Source organism: Numenius arquata, chromosome 27, assembly GCF_964106895.1.
Source record: "Numenius arquata chromosome 27, bNumArq3.hap1.1, whole genome shotgun sequence".
NCBI classification, from domain to species: domain Eukaryota; kingdom Metazoa; phylum Chordata; class Aves; order Charadriiformes; family Scolopacidae; genus Numenius; species Numenius arquata.
In genome coordinates, this window is record NC_133602.1 from 75,780 (window position 1) to 92,476 (window position 16,697).

Sequence of the window (16,697 nt, forward strand, 5' to 3'; positions counted from 1 at the left end):
GGGTGGGGCCGGCAGGGCGGGGCCGGGCGGGGCGGACCGGTCCGGCAGGTAAGGGCAGGGGCGGGGCCGAGGGCGCGGCCTTAAAGGGGCGACGGTCACCGCCGGGGAGTGGTGGGACCCACCCGGGCGCTCCCCGCCCCGCGTCAGGCAGCGGCTCCCGGTAACACACACACCCCCCCCCCGCCCCGCCCGTGGTACCTCCGGGGTACCCGTGGGTGGCCCCCGGTGACACCCTCATCTCACTCCCAGTCCATTCCAGTCCCTCCCAGTCCACGCCCCGTCCCCCGTGGTCTCCCATTAATAACCCCCATGTCCCCCCCAGTCCCCGCCCCTCAGACCCCCCCAGGGTGAGACCCCCCCAAACAGCCCCGTTTGTGCCCAAACCCTGGGGCAGAGGAAGGGCGGGGGGGGCTGTGGGCTGGCACCGACATCCCCCCTCAAATTTGGGGTCCCCAAATCCCACTGGACACCACAGGGCAGCCCGCGGGGGGGGAGGGGGGCAGGGCAGTTTATTGGCACAGCAAGAGTCGGGGGGGGCAAGGGGGTGGGAGAGCAGTGGGAGCGCAACCCTGCAGAGACCGGGCACAACTCAGCACAGCAGTGACCGGGTACAACTCAGCACAGCAGTGACCCCCCCATCCCGGGGTGCCCCCTCCCGACTCCTGCGAGGAGGAGGGTGGGAGCGGGGGCCCCCCCCGAGGTGCCCGGGGCCCCTCAGGCACTCGGCACTTCAGAGCTCTCCGGAGATGGGTCCTTGGCGGCAGCACAGAGGTGGAAAAGCCCTGGGGGGAGAGAGGAGGTCATGGGGTGTGGGAGTGGCTCATTGTGGGGGGGGCCCTCCCTGCTGCCCCCCACCCGTGGGGCCTAGCGCAGCCCTGCAGAGACCGGGCACAGCTCAGCGCAGCAGTGACCAGGCCCCACGGGTGCCGTTACCTGCCGAGGCGGTGAGGACGACGGCGACCCAGCCCAGGATGTAGGACCAGGAGAAGCGCCAGGCGGTGCGGGCCGGCCCCAGGAGGCTCAGCGTGCCGGCTGTGTACACCGCCAGCCCCAGCAGCGCCAGCAGACCTGCGGGCAGAGGGCACGGGTCAGCGGCAGGGGCTGGCCCAGCCTGTGACCCCCAGCTGGGCAGGCAGAGACCGGGCACAGCTCAGTGCAGCAGTGACCGGCACAGCTCAGCCTGCAGAGACCGGGCACAGCTCAGTGCGGCAGTGACCGGCAACAGCTCAGCCTGCAGAGACCGGACACAGCTCAGCCTGCAGAGACCAGGCACAGCTCAGTGCAGCAATGACTCCCCCCAGGACAGTCTCCAAGGCCCCTGTGCCCCAGCCCGACCCCCCCCTCCCACCCGTCCCCACGTACCAGCCAGGAGCAGGGTGAGGCCGGCCACGCGGGCACGCACCCGCCGGGCAGCGCTGGCCACAACGGAGAGCCCCAGGGCGAGGCCAGCAGCGGCGGTGAGCACCGAGAGCAGCATCAGCACCCGCGTGGCCTCCCATAAGGCTGGGGTGGGGGGGGACACAGGGACAGGCATTGGGGACAACTGGGGGACATGGGACGCTGCCCTCATGCCCCACCCGCAGAGAGCAGACACAGCTCAGCGCAGCAGTGACCCCCGTCCCCACCCTGCAGAGACTGGACACAGCTCAGTGAAGCAGTGACACCCACCTCCCCCCTCCCCCCTTCACATTGCAGAGACCAGACAGAGCTCAGTGCAGCAGTGACCCCCTGCAGAGACTGGACACAGCTCAGCGCAGCAGTGACACCCCCCCCCCCCCTCACCCTGCAGAGACTGGACACAGCTCAGCACAGCAATGACCCCCCCCCTCCACCCTGTAGAGACCAGACACAGCTCAGCACAGCAGTGACCCCCCATCCCCTCCTGCAGAAACCAGACACAGCTCAGCACAGCAGTGACCCCCCCCATCCCTGAGACCAGACACAGCTCAGCACAGCAGTGACCCCCCCATCCCCACCCGCAGAGACCAGACACAGCTCAGCACAGCAGTGACCCCCCCCCATCCCCACCCACAGAGACCGGACACAACTCGTCTCCCCGGTGCCTACCAGGGGTGCCGGGCTGGGGGTGGCAGTGTCCCCCGAGGCAGACGTGCCACAGCCCGAGGCTGGCGGTGCCCCCGGGCGCCCGGCGCTGCAGCCAGAAGTGGGTGGCGGTGGCGGCCAGGAGCAGGGCCAGGCCACTGGCCCCGCACAGCAGCCCCCCGCCCGTCGGCATCCCCCTGCGCTGGGGGACACGGGGGACAAGCGTGGGGACATCTGTGGGGGACATGGGGGTGGCATCTCCAGGGGATGGTGGGGACAAGCGTGGGGACGTCTGTGGGGGACATGGGGGTGGCATCTCCAGGGGATGGTGGGGACAAGCGTGGGGACGTCTCCAGGGGTAGGGGGTACCAGGGGGTGGCATCTCCAGGGGGTGCTGGGGACAACCATGGGGACATCTCTGGGGGACATGGGGGTATCGGGGGGGGGGGGTGGGACCTCCAGGGGATGTTGGGGACAATCATGGGGACATCTTCAGGGGTAGGGGGTACTGGGGGGGTCTGGCATTGCCAGGGGACACTGGGGACAACTCCAGGGGGACATGGGGGTACCCAGGGGTGGCATCTCCAGGGGACATCGGGGACAACGTTGGGGACATCTCCAGGGGTAAGGGGGTACCCGGGGGGTGGCAGCACCAGGAGACACGGGGGGGGGGGGTACCCGTGGGTGGTGTCGCTGGGGGACACTGGGGACAACCGTGGGGACACTGCGGGGGGGGGGACCCAGGGGTGGCACCTCTGGGAGGCGGGTGTGGACATTGGGGACAGACACCCCCCGCCCCGGGGACCTCCCCCCCCGGCCACTCACCTGCCTTCAGCGCCTGCCAGCCGGGTGGCCCATGGCCGCCTGTCCCTCTGTCCCCTCTGTCCCTCGGGGATGGGGACAGGGGCCCCGGGGGAGGGGGGGGGGGCGGGATGGGGGGGTCGCGGGGGCACGTGGCAGTGCCATTGTCGGGGACACAATGCGGGGAAGGCTCTGGGTGCTGCCACCACCCGCCTGCTGACACGGCGAAAGCTTGTCCCCGCCGGGTGACACTGCGGGGTGGGGGGGGGGAGGAGGAGGAGGGGGGGGCATGGGGGACACAGGGTGGGGGGACACGGCCAGGGACCCTTGTCAGGGCACCAGCACCCAGGGGACAGCCGGGGGGGCAGTCACGGGTGGGGACCCCGAGGTCACTTGGGTGGGGAGGGGACACTGGGGACAGCAGGGAGGGGGGCACTGGGGACATGGGGGGACAGGGACATCAGGGGCAGGGGGGCACTGGGACTACTGGGGACAAGGACACTGGGGACACGGGGGACACTGGGGACAGCAGGGACTGGGATACTGGAGACATGGGGGACACTGGGGACATGGGGGGACAGGGACATCAGGGGCAGGGGGACACTGGGGCTACTGGGGACAAGGACACTTGGGGACATGGGGGACACCAGGGATGGGGACACTGGGGGCACTGGGGACACTGGGGACAGCAGGGAGGGGGGCACTGGCGACACGGGGGACACTGGGGGACAGGGACATCAGGGGCACTGGGGGGCACTGGGGGACACAAGTCCCAGGGGGAGGGAGCCCCCCAGGGCGGGGGTCAGTCCCCGGGGGGTGGCCAGGGAGGCCGGGGCTGTCCCCTGGTGCCACCGTGAGGGTGGCACATGTGGAGGAGGGGACACACATGCCGCACACGCGTGTGCCCTGGGAGCCACATGACATCACAGGGGGACGGGACACGCTTGTGCACACCCGTGTGCACCCCCCAGTGTGCGCATGCACACACACATGTGCACACACACCCCACGTGCTCACACGCACCCCCCTGCACGCGCACCCCCTGTGCACGCTTACACACACTGGTGAATGCGTGCAGGCTCACATACGTGTGCACACGCACAGGCACATGTCTCAGGCACACGCGCACACATGGACATACACACTCGCACGTGCACACTCACACACGTGCACACTCAATCGTGTGCACACGCACTCCCCGTGTCACAGCCCTCGGGCCAGCAGCAGCACAAGGAGGAGGAGGAGGATGAAGCCAAGGCCGAAGCTGCCGCGGGGGGGTGCTCCAGAGCCAGGGGGGGCTCCAGAGCAGGGGGGGCTGCAGGGGGCACCTGTGGGGGGTGAGGGGGAAATGATCTCAGAGGGTGCCCACCCCATCCCCACAGCCCCGACACCAGGGTGAGGGGCTCCCACCGCCCCCGCAGCCCCGAGGGCGAGGTGGGGGGTGCTCCCGCTGCCCCCTCCCATCCCCAAAGCCCCCACAGTCCCAACGCCGGGGTGAGGGGCTCCCTCCCCCCCCCCCAGCCCCAATGACAGGGTGAGGGACTCCTACGTCCCCCAGCCCCCGCCGCCCCGATAGCAGGGTGAGGGGCTCCCCCGGACCCCCGAGGCTGGCGTGAGGGCCCCCCCCCCGGCCGCTCACCCCCCAGGCGCAGGGTGACGTCCCCGCAGGCGCAGTCCTCCTGGCCCAGCAACAGGCAGCTGTAGGTGCCGGCGTCCCTCTCCCGCAGCCCCCCCAGCAACAGCCCCCCCGGGGGGTCGGGGGGGGCCAGCAGGGTGGCACGGTCACCGTAGGGTGGGCCGCAGCGGGGGCGGCCGCGGCTCTGGCTGCAGATGGGGACGCCGGCCCCCCCGGGGACACCCCAGAAGTGCCAGTGCACGGCCAGCAGCCGGCCCAGGGGGGCCCCCGCCACCGGGCACCCCAGGGTGACGCTGGCCCCCAGCGTGCCGTTGGCCACCGCCCGGCCCCGGTGGGGGCTGTGGCACAGCTGGCAGCCCCCCGAGATGTCACCAGGGCCCGCGGCCGGGCCACCGGGGGGGGACAGCGCCGGGGGGCCTGGGGACAACGGGGACTGTCACCGGCGCTGCCACCCACCCGTGGTGTGGCCGTGGGGAAGGGGGGGGTGTGGGGGTGTCCCTGGGGGCTGTCACCGCCCCACGGCGTGGCCATGGCGGGGACTGGCCACTGTGGGACACTCGGGGACAGGGACGGGGACACCTCCTCCCCCAGCCCCGCCGCCTCCCGCAGCCCCCCCCCCCCCCCCGGTGCCCCGGCACCCCCCGGACCCCGCAGCCCCCCAGAGACCCCCAGCACCTTCTGCACCCCCCAGTCCCCCAGAGACCCCAGCACCCTCTGCACCCCCCGGATCCCCAGAGACTCCCAGCACCCTCTGCACCCCCCCCCGGACCCCCCATCACCCTCTGCACCCCCCCCGGACCCCCAGAGACCCCCAGCACCCCCTGCACCCCCCAGCACCCTCTGCACCCCCCAGTCCCCCAGAGACCCCAGAACCCTCTGCACCCCCCCCGGACCCTCTGAACCCCCCCAGATCCCCAGCACCCTCTGCACCCCCCGGACCCCCAGAGACCCCCAGCACCTTCTGCACCCCCCAGCACCCTCTGCACCCCTCGCATTCTCAGCTCCCCCCAACACCCCGCACCCCACCAGAGCCCCCTGGACCCCTTGGACCTCCCCGGACTCCCTGCACCCCACAGCTCCCCGAGAACCCCCTGGACCCCCCAGCCCCACCTGCACCCCAGCACCCCCCTGCACCTCTGGACCCCCTGCTCCCCGCAGCCCCCCCCAGCCCCTCGGACTCCTCAGCACCCCCTGAACTTCCAGCTCCCCCCAACACCCCGCACCCCCCCAGAGCCCCCCGGTCCCCTTAGGCCCCCCAGCACCCTCTCCAACCCCCAGACCCCCTGCAACCTCTTGCACCCCCAACACCCTGCAGCCCCCCCCCAGAGCCCCCTGGACCCCCAGTACCCTCTGCACCCCACAGCACCCCCTAACACCCCACAGCCCCCCCCAGACCCCCCTGGACCCTTGGACCCCCCCATCACTCTCATCACCCCCCGGACTCCCAACACCCCACAGAGCCCCCTGGACCCCCCAGCACCCTCTGCACCCCCCGGACTCCCAACACCCCGTAGCCCCCCAGAGCCCCCCGTACTCTTGGACCCCCCCAGCACCCTCCGTACCCCCCCCCGCCCCGAGCGGGACCCACCGGGGGGCAGCAGGGCCGATCCCAGCCCCAGGGGCAGCAGCAGAGCCCACATCGCCGGGCGGCGGCTCCGGGAGGGGGGGCCGGGACGGGGCGGGGGACGGGGCGGGCGGGGGCGGCACCGAGGACGGGGGGGGGACACACACACATACGCGACACGGGACAACCCCCCCGAGGGCTGGCGGGGTCGTCCCGGGGACGCCCCTCGCCCCCCACGCCGGGGGGACCCCGGCGTGGGGGGCGAGGGGCGTCCCCGGGACGACCCCGCCAGCCCTAGGGGGGGGGACACAAATAGGGACACCCCCTCCTCCGAGGGCCGGATCCAGCCACGTGGCGGGGGGGGGTCCTTCCCGGTATCTGCCTTGGTGGCCCCCAAATGCAGCCGCAGCACCCGGCTGGGTCCCCCGTGTCCGTGTCCCGTCCCGTCCCCCGTCCCCCCCCGTGACACCACCCCCCCCCCCCCCAAAGTCCTGGAGGTGTCACCTCTCTTGTCACAGCAGCTCTGGCTCCGGAGGTCATTGTCACCCCCGTGTGCCAGACGGGGGGGGGGTGGGGGGTTGTCACTGCCACCCCCCAAGTCCCACCTGGGGGGGGGGGTCACTGCCACCCCTGTGTCCTACTCAGGGGGTCATTGTCACCCCCATGTCTCAGCCGGGGTGGGGGGGGGGGGATTGTCACCCCCGTGGTCCCACCCAGGGGGTCACTGTCACCTCCATGTGCCACTCGGGGTGGGGGGGGGGAACGACTGTCCCCCCCATGTCCCACCCAGGGTGTTCCCATCATTCTTATTTCCCAGCCAGGGGGTCCCTGTCAACCCCGTGTCCCACCCCCCTCCCCCAAGTGTCTTTCCCCCCCCCCCCCCATGCACCAAATCCCCCAGGGCTCAGCGTGGAGAAAAGGGGGGCTTCTCACCGGGGGGGGTGGGGGCAGCTGAACCCCCAAACCAAACCCCAAAGGCCCTGAAGGTGCTGCCCCCCTCTCAGCCTCCCCCCCCCCCCCTCCCCTCTCCCTTCCAGGCTGAAGCAGGAAAGAGACACCCCACCCCCCCCCCGGGTTCCCCCCACCAAGGGGCTGGTGCCAGCGCTGAGGGGGGGGTGCGGGGGGGGAACCGGACGCTCCCACCCACCGCAGGGAAACCACGCCTGGAGGCTGAGCACCACCTCGGGCCCTTTATTGGGCGGGGGGGGGGGGGGGGGGGAGTCCCGGGGGGACCCCCTCTATCCCCTAACACCACCACCCCTCCCTCCTTTCCTGCCCCCCCCCTCAGTCCTCCAGGTTGCGGAAAGCCGCCTGCATCTCCTCGTTGAGCTGGGCAAAAGCCGCCGTGATGTTGGCTTCGCCGTCCTTCACCGGGTCCTGGGGACACGGGGGACACGGTGGCATCACCCACCCACCCCCACCCCCCCCCCCGCCTCCCCGCATCCCCCCCACCTCCATCGGGATCCCTCCCCCACCCCCTTCCGACCCCCACCTTGAACTTCATGGCGCTCAGCTTGTAGAGGATGTCCCCAAGGTTCTCGCGGATGGTCGCCCAGGTGACCCGGCGCTCGCCCGCCCCGGTGGCCTCCACGGCGTGACGGGCCAGCTCGTAGAAGGTCACCATGTTCTGCAGCATCCCCACCGTCTTGTAGAAGGGGCAGAACCTGGGGGGGGGCAGGGGAGGGAGGTCAGGGCTGGGGTGGGGGGGGCTGTGGGGAGCTGTGGGGGGCCGGGGGTACCTGTCGTAGGAGGAGTAGCCGTTCTGCTGGAGGAAGTCGTCCTTGAGGAGCTTGGCCACCTCCAGTGTCACCTTGTCAGCCTCGGCGAGGGACGCCTGCGGGGGGACAGGTCTGGGGTGTCCCTATCCCCATCTCATCCCATATCCTATATCCCCATCCCCACCCATCACATCTCCATCCCATCCCCATCCACCCCATGTCCCCATCCTCAGCCCCAGCCCCTCCTATCCCCACCCCACATCCCCCTCCACTTCCCCATCCGTTATGTCCCCATCCCATATCCCAACACATCCCATCCCTGTCCCCTATCCCCATCCCATCTCCATCCTCCCCATCTCCATCCCATATCCCCAACTCATCCTCATCCCTGTTCTTACCATGATTCCATCCCATCTTCATCCCATATCCCCATCTCCATCCCCATCCATCCCATCACCCACATCTTCATCCCGTATCGCTGTCCTCATCCCACATCCCCATCCCATCTCCATCCCATAACCCCTATTCCCATCCCATCCTCATCCCCTATCCCTCATCCCCTAGCCCACATCCATCTCCATCCATATCCCACATCCCCATCCCCATCCATCCTCATCCCCCATCCCATCACCCACATCTTCATCCTATATCCCCATCCTCATCCCACATCCCCATCCCATCTCCATCCCATAACCCCTATTCCCATCCCATCCTCATCCCCTATCCCCTATCCCACATCCCCATCTCCATCCCTATCCCACATCCCACATCCATCTCCATCCCAGTCCCATATCCCCACCTCCATCCCCCTCCATCCCCATCCATCATCATCCCCCCATCCCATCACCCCCATCCTCATCCCCTATCCCCCATCCCATCCTACCCCCCTCACCCCCATTCCCACCTTTCCGACCAGCTGGACGATCTCCGCCAGCTCCTCCTCCTCCTGCAGGATCTCCCTGGCGCGGCGCCGCAGGGCGGGGAACTCGGGGTGCAGCCCCTCGTAGTGGGGCTCCAGCGCCCGCAGGTACCGGCTGTAGCTGATGAGCCAGTTCACCGAGGGGAAGTGCTTGCGCTGCGCCAGCTTCTTGTCCAGGCCCCAGAACACCTTGGGGAGGGGGGGGGGGGGGGCACCGGGGGGGTCAGAGGGGGCTGCGCCAGGGTGGGAGGGTCCCCATGTGTCCCCCAGTGTCCCCCAGCAACAGCACCCATGGGCACCCCCATGTCCCCTGGAGATGTCCCCACGGGTGTCCCCAGTGTCCCCCGGTGATAGCACCCACAGATACCCCCATGTCCCCTGGAGGTGTTCCCACCTGGGTACCTCCTACCCCTGGAGATGTCCCCATGGGTGTCCCCAGTGCCCCCCAGCAATACCACCGACAGGTGCCCCCGTGTCCCCTGGAGATGCCAGACTCCAGTACCCCCTACCCCTGGAGATGTCCCCAACATCCCCTGGAGATGCCACGCCCTGGTACCTCAATGTCCCCCAGAGATGTCCCCACGGGTGTCCCCTGTGTCCCCTGGAGATGTCACCCCCTGGTACCTCCTACCCCTAGAGATGTCCCCATGGTTGTCCCCAGTGTCCCCTCATGCTGCCACCCCTGGGTATCCCCACGTCCCCCAGAGATGTCCCCATAGGTGTCCCCAACATCCCCTGGAGATGCCACCCCCTGGTACCCCCTACCCCTGGAGATGTCTCCACGGGGGTCCCCTGGTGCCCGCTCACCTGCACGATGCCCAGCGTGGCCGAGGTGACGGGGTCCGAGAAGTCCCCTCCCGGTGGGGACACACTGCAGGGGGGGGACGGGACGGGACACGGGACAAGGCACAGAGGGGTGTTGGGGTGGGGGGTCCCCCACGCCACCCCCCCAACCCCAGGACCCCCCCCAACTCACGCGCCGACGATGCTGACACTGCCCTCGCGAGTGGGGGACCCCAGGCACCGCGCTCGCCCCGCGCGCTCGTAGAAGGAAGCCAAGCGAGCCCCCAGGTACGCCGGGTAGCCACTGTCTGCGGGGGGGGGGGGGCACAGCCAGCGTCAGGGTCCCGCTGGAGCCCCTCGGGGCCAGGGGTGTCGTGTCCCGTCCCGTCCCCAAACAGGGTGTCCCGGGAAGGGGGTACTCACCCGCCGGCATCTCGGCCAGGCGCCCCGAGATCTCGCGCAGCGCCTCGGCCCAGCGGGAGGTGGAGTCGGCCATCATGCTGACGTTGTAGCCCATGTCGCGGAAGTACTCGGAGAGCGTGATGCCTGCGCCGGCGGCACGTGGCTCGCACACGTGCGTGGCCACGGGGCTCGCACACGAGGCCACGGACCTCGCATGCGTGGCCATGGACCTCGCACACTCGGTGGGAGCCCGTGGCCACTCCATCTGTGCAACCCTCCCCACCCCCGTGCACGTGGCTGGGTGCACTAGTGGGCTCACGGGGTAGGTGAACACGTGTGAACACTCACATGTGTCGTGCAAGCTCACTCGTCTAAGCTCTGTGCACTCACATGTGCTGTGTGCACTCTCACAGGTGCCCATGCATGTTCATGCGAGTTGTGCACACCCATACGTGCCCCGTGCACACTCACACATGTACACACACAAGCCTGTGAACGCTCACGTGCCCATGCATACTCACATGTGCTGTGCATGCTCACATATGCTGTGTACACTCATGCACGCCTTGCACACTCACACGTGCCCGTGCATGCTCACATGTGCCATGCAGCCTCACATGTATGCATACCCACACATGCCCACGCGTGTTCACACGTCCTGCACGCTCACACAGGCCGTGCACACTCACATACTCTCTGCACACTCACACGTGCCCGTGCACGCCCAGCCATGCCCTGTGCACGCTCACTCGTGCCCCGTGCATGTTCACACTCACACCCCCCCACCCCCCCCACCGTGGGGGTCCCCTGACCCACCGGTGTAGATGGAGGCCTCGCGGGCGGCCACCGGCATGTTGGAGGTGTTGGCCACCAGCGTCGTGCGCTTCATGATGGTCTCCGTCCTCCCGTCCACCTCCATGGTGAGCTGGGGGTGGCCTCACCGTCACCCCCTCCGGCCACCGCTCCCCGTGTCCCTCCCCGGCCCCCGTGTCCCCCCCGGCCCCCAGCCCCACCTCGGGGAAGTCCCGCAGGACCTCGGACATCTCGTTGCCCCTCTCGCCGCAGCCCACGTAGACGATGATGTCGCTGTTGGAATACTTGGAGAGGGACTGGGAGATGACGGTTTTGCCGCAGCCGAAGGCCCCCGGGATGGCCGTGGTGCCCCCCTGCACGCACCTGGGGACGGGGGGGACGGGGCACGTGGGGACAGCCAAGGTGGGTGGCTGCGGTCCCCTGGCACCGCCCCGCTACGTCCCCACGGAGCTGGGAGGGACCCCCGTCCCTGTCCCCATCCCTGTCCCTCCTGGGGATCGTCTGGAATGAGCAGGGCCCCCCCAGTGTCACCCAGCAGCCCCCCTACTGTCCCCTTTTTCCCTGACAGGACTGTCCCCACCCCATCCCTGTCCCTTATTCCCATCTCCAGCCCTATCCCTGCTTCCATCTCTGTCCCCATCCCCTGTCCCCAATCCCCCAAACCCATCCCTGTCCCTGTCCCCATCTCTGTCCCCCAACCCCATCTCCATCCCCGATCCTGTCCCCCAACCCCTCCCCATGTCCCCGGGTCCCCAGTCCCCATCTCCAGCTCTATCTCCATCCCCGTCCCTGTCCCCCATCCCCTCCCCATGTCCCCAGTCCCCATCTCCAGCTCCATCCCTGTCCCCATCCCCGTCCCGCTCTCCAGCTCCATCCCCATCTCCCACCCCATCCTGCCCCCGTCCCCGGTGTGTCCCTACGGGAAGAGGGCGTCCAGCACCCGCTGCCCCGTCAGCAGGGGGTGATTCGCCGGCAGCTTCTCGGCCACGGGCCGGGTCTGTCTCACGGGCCAGACCTGCAGCATCGGCAGCTTCTCGGGGCTGTCCTGGAACTCCAGCTCCAGCACCACGTCCTGCGGGGACGGGGGGACAGGCATGGGGACAGGGCACCCCCACAGCCACCACCCCGTCACCCCACCACCACCCTGTCACCCCATCACCCCAGCACTCCACCAGCCACTCCACATCACCCCACCACCCCGTCACCCATCACCTCAACACCCTCTCACCCTGTCACCCCATCACCCACCACCCCATCTCCCATCACCCCAACATCCATCAATCCAACACCCATCAACGCCATCACCCTACCATCCAACACCCCACCACCCGTCACCCCACCACCCCAAAAACCCACCATCCAACACCACATCACCCCAACACCCCATCACCACATAACTCTGTCACCCCACCACCCCATCACCCCAACACCCCACCATCCAAACTCACCCCAACACCCTGTCACCCCACCACCCCATCACCCCAACACCCCGCCATCCAACAACACATCACCCTGTCAACACTCCACCATCCAACACCACATCACCCTGACATCCATCACCATGTTACCTCATCACCCATCACCCCAACACCCCGCCATCCAACACCACATCACCCTGTCAACCTACCACCCATCACCCCACCATCAAACACCACATCACCCGACATCATCCATCACCCCATTACCCCAACTCCCGTCACCCTGTCCACCCCATCACCCGCCCCCAACCCCGCACCGAGACGCTGTAGTGCCCGGGGGGTGCGATGTAGGTGACGGTGCCCCGGCTGCGCGGTGGCACCATGATCTTGTGCTGGATGAGCGAGTTCTCCATCACCGTCCCGTAGACGTCACCCCCGGTGACGTGGCTCCCCACCTGGCAGGGGTTGGGGGGTCGGCCGTGAGGATGCGGGACCCCCAGCGGGGGGGGGGGGGGGGTGTCCCCCACCGTGTCCCGGGGAGGGGGCAGGGGGGGTGGTGGGGTGTCCCCCGCTCACCCGGAGGTCCTTGCTGGGGGTGAAGTCCCAGGAGAGGTGCCGGGGCAGCGCGGGGACGTTGGTGCCCCGCGGGATGTAGATGCTGCGGGTGAGGGCGGCGATGTCCCGCAGCGGGCGCTGGATCCCGTCGAAGATGGAGCCCAGGATCCCGGGGCCCAGCTCCACCGAGAGCGGCTTCCCCGTGCGCAGCACAGGGTCCCCCACCCGCACCCCCGCTGCCACCGCGCTCAGGAAAGGCCACCCAGCGTGGGGGGGGGGACACAGGGATGGGGATGGGGGGGGGGGGGCGGAGGGGCTGGAAAAGATGGGGGGACAGGGCAGGATGGGGGACAAGGAGGGGACAGGGGGACTAGAGGGGACAGGGAGGGGACAGGGCAGGATGGGGGGGACATGGAGGGAACAGGGGGGCTAGGGGGGACAGGGAGGGGGGACAGGGGTCTGGGGGGGACAGGGAGGGGACTGGATGGGGGGACAGGGAGCAGACAGGGGGTTTGGGGGGGACAGGGAGGGGACTGGACAGGGGGACAGGGCAGGATGAGGGGACGGGGGGGCAGGATGGGGGGGAATGACAGGGAGGGGACAGGGAGAACAGGACAGGGGGGACAGGAAGGGGACAGGATGGGGGGACGGGGGACACAGGAGGGGACAGGGGGAGGGGGACGCGGGAGAAGGGAAGGGCAGGACAGGGAGATGGGGGGGACAAGGCGGGGGGGCGTGAGGGGACAGAGAAGGACAGGAGGGACAGGGGAGGGGGGACAAGACGGGACAGGGGGGACAGAGAGGGTTGGGGACAGGCAGGGCGGTGGGGAGGGGACGGGGGGGACGACACAGGAGGGGACGCGGGGCGGGGGGACACGGGGGGGGTAGGATACAGGTCTCCTCGTAGACCTGGAGGGTGGCCATGTCCCCGTCCAGCCGGATGATCTCCCCCACCAGCTCCGCGTGCCCCACGCGCACCAGCTCGTACATGGCCGCCCCCGCCATGCGGGTGGCCGTCACCACTGCGGGGACAACGCCGTCACCCCCACGCCGTCACCCCCCAACGTCCCCAACCCCGACCCTTCCCCGCCTGCTCCCCCCTCCCCAACCCCATTTCGGGGCCAAAAAAGGCCATCGGTGTCCCTGTGTGTCCCCCCCCACCCCGTGTCCCCACGGTGTCCCCCGGCGGTACCGGGCCCCGAGACGCCGTGGACGGAGCCCACCAGACTCTCCCTCTCGGCCTCCGCCAGCCGCGGCCCCCCGGCCCCCTCCATGGCGTCCGTCCCTCGCCGGCCCCGGTGTCACCGGCGTTATATGGGGCCGGTGGCCGTGGGGAACCGGCTGTGCCCGGTGGCGGGTGACGCCGCGGGCGGGGGCTGTGTACAGTCAACAGCAGCCACGGCCCCTCCTGTCCTGTCCTGTGTGTGTCCCCCCCCCCGCCATCGCCGCACCCCCCGGGTGCCACTCGCCGGCACACACCGGCACACGCCGGGCCCTGCCCCGCTCAGGGTGACGGTGACACCGATGTCCTCCCTCCCCAGTGCCACCACCGCGTCCCCTGCCGTCCCCTCTCCCCACCTGTGGCACCACCACCCCCATTTTGGGGTGTCGTATCATCCATCCCGTCCCCCCAGGGTTTCAGGCACCAGGGGGTGACGGGGGGGGTCCCAAGGGGTGACAGGGGGGTCCTGCGGTGGCTTGGGGGAGATCCTGGAAGGTCCCAAGGTGGGGATCAGGGGGTGCTGGGGGGGGGGGCAGGGATGTTCCAGGGAGATTCCGAGGGGTCCCGGGGACACACACCCACCCACCAGGAGCCCAAAGCACCACAGAGCATTTTTGGTGGCCACAGCAAGAAAACAGTGGCCGAGGCCACCATCTACACACACACCTCCCCCAAAGTGTCACCTCCCCACAGACAGTGGGGACAGTGGCACTGCGTCCCCCTGTGGCAAGCCAAGGTGGGGGGGGAGTCTGCCCCCCCCCCCACTTTTCCTACCCCCCCCCCCAGAGCTGCCCACACGTGGCCCGTGACCAAAGGGACAAAAAAGCCATTTATTTAACAAAAGCGGGGCAGGGGCAGCACTAGACACCGCAGAGGGGGGGTTGGGGGGGTGGGCGCTAGGAGACCAGGACTCCGGCTGCGCTGCCCTTGGCCCCCTCGGGCCCCTCCTTGGGGGGCTGCCGGGGGTCCTCCTCCCCCACCAGGCGGATGTTGTGCTTCTCCCGGAACTCGTTCAGCTCCCGGCCCTTCGCCTGCAGCTGCTGCCCCAGAGACTCGATGATTTTGCTGATCTGGGGGAAAAATGAGGTGGGGTGGGGGGAGGAAAGAGGGGTCAGGGGGAGGCAGCCAGATCCCGGGGAGGGGGGGAGGCTCCAGGGGGTCCCAAGGGGAGATCAGAAGGTCCCAAGGGGAGATCAGGGGGCTCCTGGGAAGGCTCAAGGGGTTCCAGGGGGCTCAGGGGGTCACAGGTTCACAGGGGGAGTCTCTGGGGGGGGGTTCCGAGGAGACTCTGTAGGGTCTCAGGGAGGGCCCAAGGATCCCAGGGGGTCCCAAGGCAGGGGGGGCTCAGGAGGACCCTGGGGGGGCTCAGGGATCCCAGGATGACCCTGGGGTGCTCAGGGGGGTCCTGGGGGTTCCAGGGTCCCAGAGTGACTCTGGGGGTCTAAAGCGGGGCTCCAGAGGGGTTCAGGGAGGGGTCCCGGGGGGGGCTCTGGGGGCTCCAGGGGTCGTGGAGGGGCTCCAGAGGGGTTCAGGGGTCCCAGGGAGGGGTCCAGGGGATGTTGGGGGGGCCGTGGGTGTCCCGAGGGGGGACTCGGGTGGCTCCGGGGTGGCGGGGGGATCCCGGGGGCCGCCCCCCACCTGCTCCTTGTTGTTCTCCAGCGCGGGCAGCACCTCCTTGACCGTCCGCTCCACCAAGATGCCGCCCACCATGCGGTAGCACTTGCGGGTGGGATCCACCTCCCGCAGCGTCTCGATGACCAGGCTGGGGGGGGAAGAGGAGGAGGAGGAGGAGGAGGGGGATGAAGGGGAGGCTGAGGCGGGGGAGGCCCCGGCGGCCCCAACCCGCCCCCCCCAATCCCACCTGTGCTCGTTCAGCTCCAGCTCCAGCTCGGCCGCCTTCGAGGCCAGGCCCCGCTGCTCCTGCCGCAGCCGGTTGAACCGGGCCACCACCTGCGGGGACAACGACGGTGACGGTGACAGGGCCGGGAGCCCCCCGGGGCCCCTCCCCCGCTGCCCGGGGACCGCCCCCGCCCCGGGCCCTGCCCAGGGACCCCCCCTCCCCAAGTGCCCGAGCCCCTCCCGGCGCCCCCCGCCGCTCCCGGGCCCGGACCTGCTCCGCCGACAGCGCCTTCCCCCCGGGGGCCGCCGCCGGCCGCCCCTTCGCGTTGTCCGCCATCTTCCCCCCCCCCCTTCCCGCGCCTGGTTCCGCCCCTTCCTGCACAGACCGGAAACGGGGCGGGGTCTGGCCGGGCGCCATCTTGGAAGAGGGCAGCGGCGCTGGCGCCATCTTTGCTGCGGGCGCGGCGGGGGACTTTGCCCGCGTCCCCTCGGTGCCGCCGGCGGGGCATGTACGGACCGGGGGATCTGGGGGGTTTGGGGGGATCTGGGGAGCCTGGGACCGGGGGCGGGGGGGGTAGTTGGGGAGTGCGGGAGATGACTGGGAGGAGATCTGGGGCGAATTGGGCCATTGAGGGGGGCTGACGGGGCCCGGGGGGGGGGGGGGGGGGGGGGGGGGGGCTGAAGCGGGGCAGAGTTGGGGGAACTGGGGGTGCTGGAGCGGCTGGGGCCTGACCTGGGGCAGAGCTGGGGGCAGTTTGGGGGGTGCCTGGGCAGTTCATGGGGTGCTGGGGCATTTCGGGGGCGCTGGAGCAGTTTGGGGCTGCTGGGAGTAGTTTGGGGCTGCTGGGGGCAGTTTATGGGCTGCTGGGGCTAGTTTTGGGGGCTCCTGGGGCATTTTGTGGCTGCTGGGGGCAGTTTATGGGGTGCTGGGGTTAGTTTGGGAGGGCTCCTGGGGCAGTTTGGGGGTGCTGGGGCCAGTTCATG

At 69.8% G+C, this 16,697-nt stretch overlaps 3 protein-coding genes across 3 annotated transcripts; all 3 read right to left on the reverse strand.

The window, feature by feature from the left end:
- Positions 1-714: 714 nt before the first annotated feature.
- LOC141475832 (lens fiber membrane intrinsic protein-like) lies at positions 715-2,236 on the reverse strand. The gene is made up of 4 exons (XM_074164376.1): positions 2,068-2,236; positions 1,363-1,503; positions 934-1,068; positions 715-782 (listed from the first exon to the last, which is right to left on the reverse strand). The coding sequence occupies exons 1-4, from the start codon at positions 2,234-2,236 to the stop codon at positions 715-717; spliced, it is 513 nt and encodes a 170-aa protein (XP_074020477.1).
- Positions 2,237-7,328: 5,092 nt separating this feature from the next.
- Positions 7,329-13,926, reverse strand: LOC141475883 (V-type proton ATPase catalytic subunit A-like). The gene is made up of 14 exons (XM_074164433.1): positions 13,845-13,926; positions 13,546-13,674; positions 12,674-12,888; positions 12,415-12,552; positions 11,600-11,751; positions 10,880-11,042; positions 10,683-10,791; positions 9,888-10,010; positions 9,658-9,772; positions 9,489-9,552; positions 8,667-8,870; positions 7,784-7,878; positions 7,537-7,708; positions 7,329-7,421 (listed from the first exon to the last, which is right to left on the reverse strand). Exons 1-14 carry the CDS (start codon positions 13,924-13,926, stop codon positions 7,329-7,331), a joined length of 1,854 nt encoding a protein of 617 aa, XP_074020534.1.
- Positions 13,927-14,684: 758 nt separating this feature from the next.
- Positions 14,685-16,058, reverse strand: PFDN2 (prefoldin subunit 2). Its single transcript, XM_074164586.1, has 4 exons — positions 15,985-16,058; positions 15,736-15,824; positions 15,513-15,636; positions 14,685-14,944 (listed from the first exon to the last, which is right to left on the reverse strand). Exons 1-4 carry the CDS (start codon positions 16,048-16,050, stop codon positions 14,771-14,773), a joined length of 453 nt encoding a protein of 150 aa, XP_074020687.1. The 5' UTR covers positions 16,051-16,058; the 3' UTR covers positions 14,685-14,770.
- Positions 16,059-16,697: the final 639 nt, after the last annotated feature.

What these genes read in the sequence shown, in the direction of transcription:
- LOC141475832 (XM_074164376.1), bottom strand. Translation starts at nt 2,236, where the DNA reads ATGCCGACGGGCGGGGGGCTGCTGTGCGGGGCCAGTGGCCTGGCCCTG. An exon ending in CCCCCAGCCCGGCACCCCTG is followed by an intron (nt 1,504 to 2,067) that starts GTAGGCACCGGG and finishes CCCCCACCCCAG; the next exon opens with CCTTATGGGAGGCCACGCGG. An exon ending in CCTCACCCTGCTCCTGGCTG is followed by an intron (nt 1,069 to 1,362) that starts GTACGTGGGGAC and finishes CTCTGCCCGCAG; the next exon opens with GTCTGCTGGCGCTGCTGGGG.
- LOC141475883 (XM_074164433.1), bottom strand. Translation starts at nt 13,926, where the DNA reads ATGGAGGGGGCCGGGGGGCCGCGGCTGGCGGAGGCCGAGAGGGAGAGT. An exon ending in CCCCCAGCAAGGACCTCCGG is followed by an intron (nt 12,553 to 12,673) that starts GTGAGCGGGGGA and finishes AACCCCTGCCAG; the next exon opens with GTGGGGAGCCACGTCACCGG. An exon ending in CCACGCTGGGCATCGTGCAG is followed by an intron (nt 8,871 to 9,488) that starts GTGAGCGGGCAC and finishes CCCCTCCCCAAG; the next exon opens with GTGTTCTGGGGCCTGGACAA.
- PFDN2 (XM_074164586.1), bottom strand. Translation starts at nt 16,050, where the DNA reads ATGGCGGACAACGCGAAGGGGCGGCCGGCGGCGGCCCCCGGGGGGAAG. An exon ending in CTGGAGCTGAACGAGCACAG is followed by an intron (nt 15,637 to 15,735) that starts GTGGGATTGGGG and finishes TTCCCCCCCCAG; the next exon opens with CCTGGTCATCGAGACGCTGC. An exon ending in TGGAGAACAACAAGGAGCAG is followed by an intron (nt 14,945 to 15,512) that starts GTGGGGGGCGGC and finishes TTTTTCCCCCAG; the next exon opens with ATCAGCAAAATCATCGAGTC.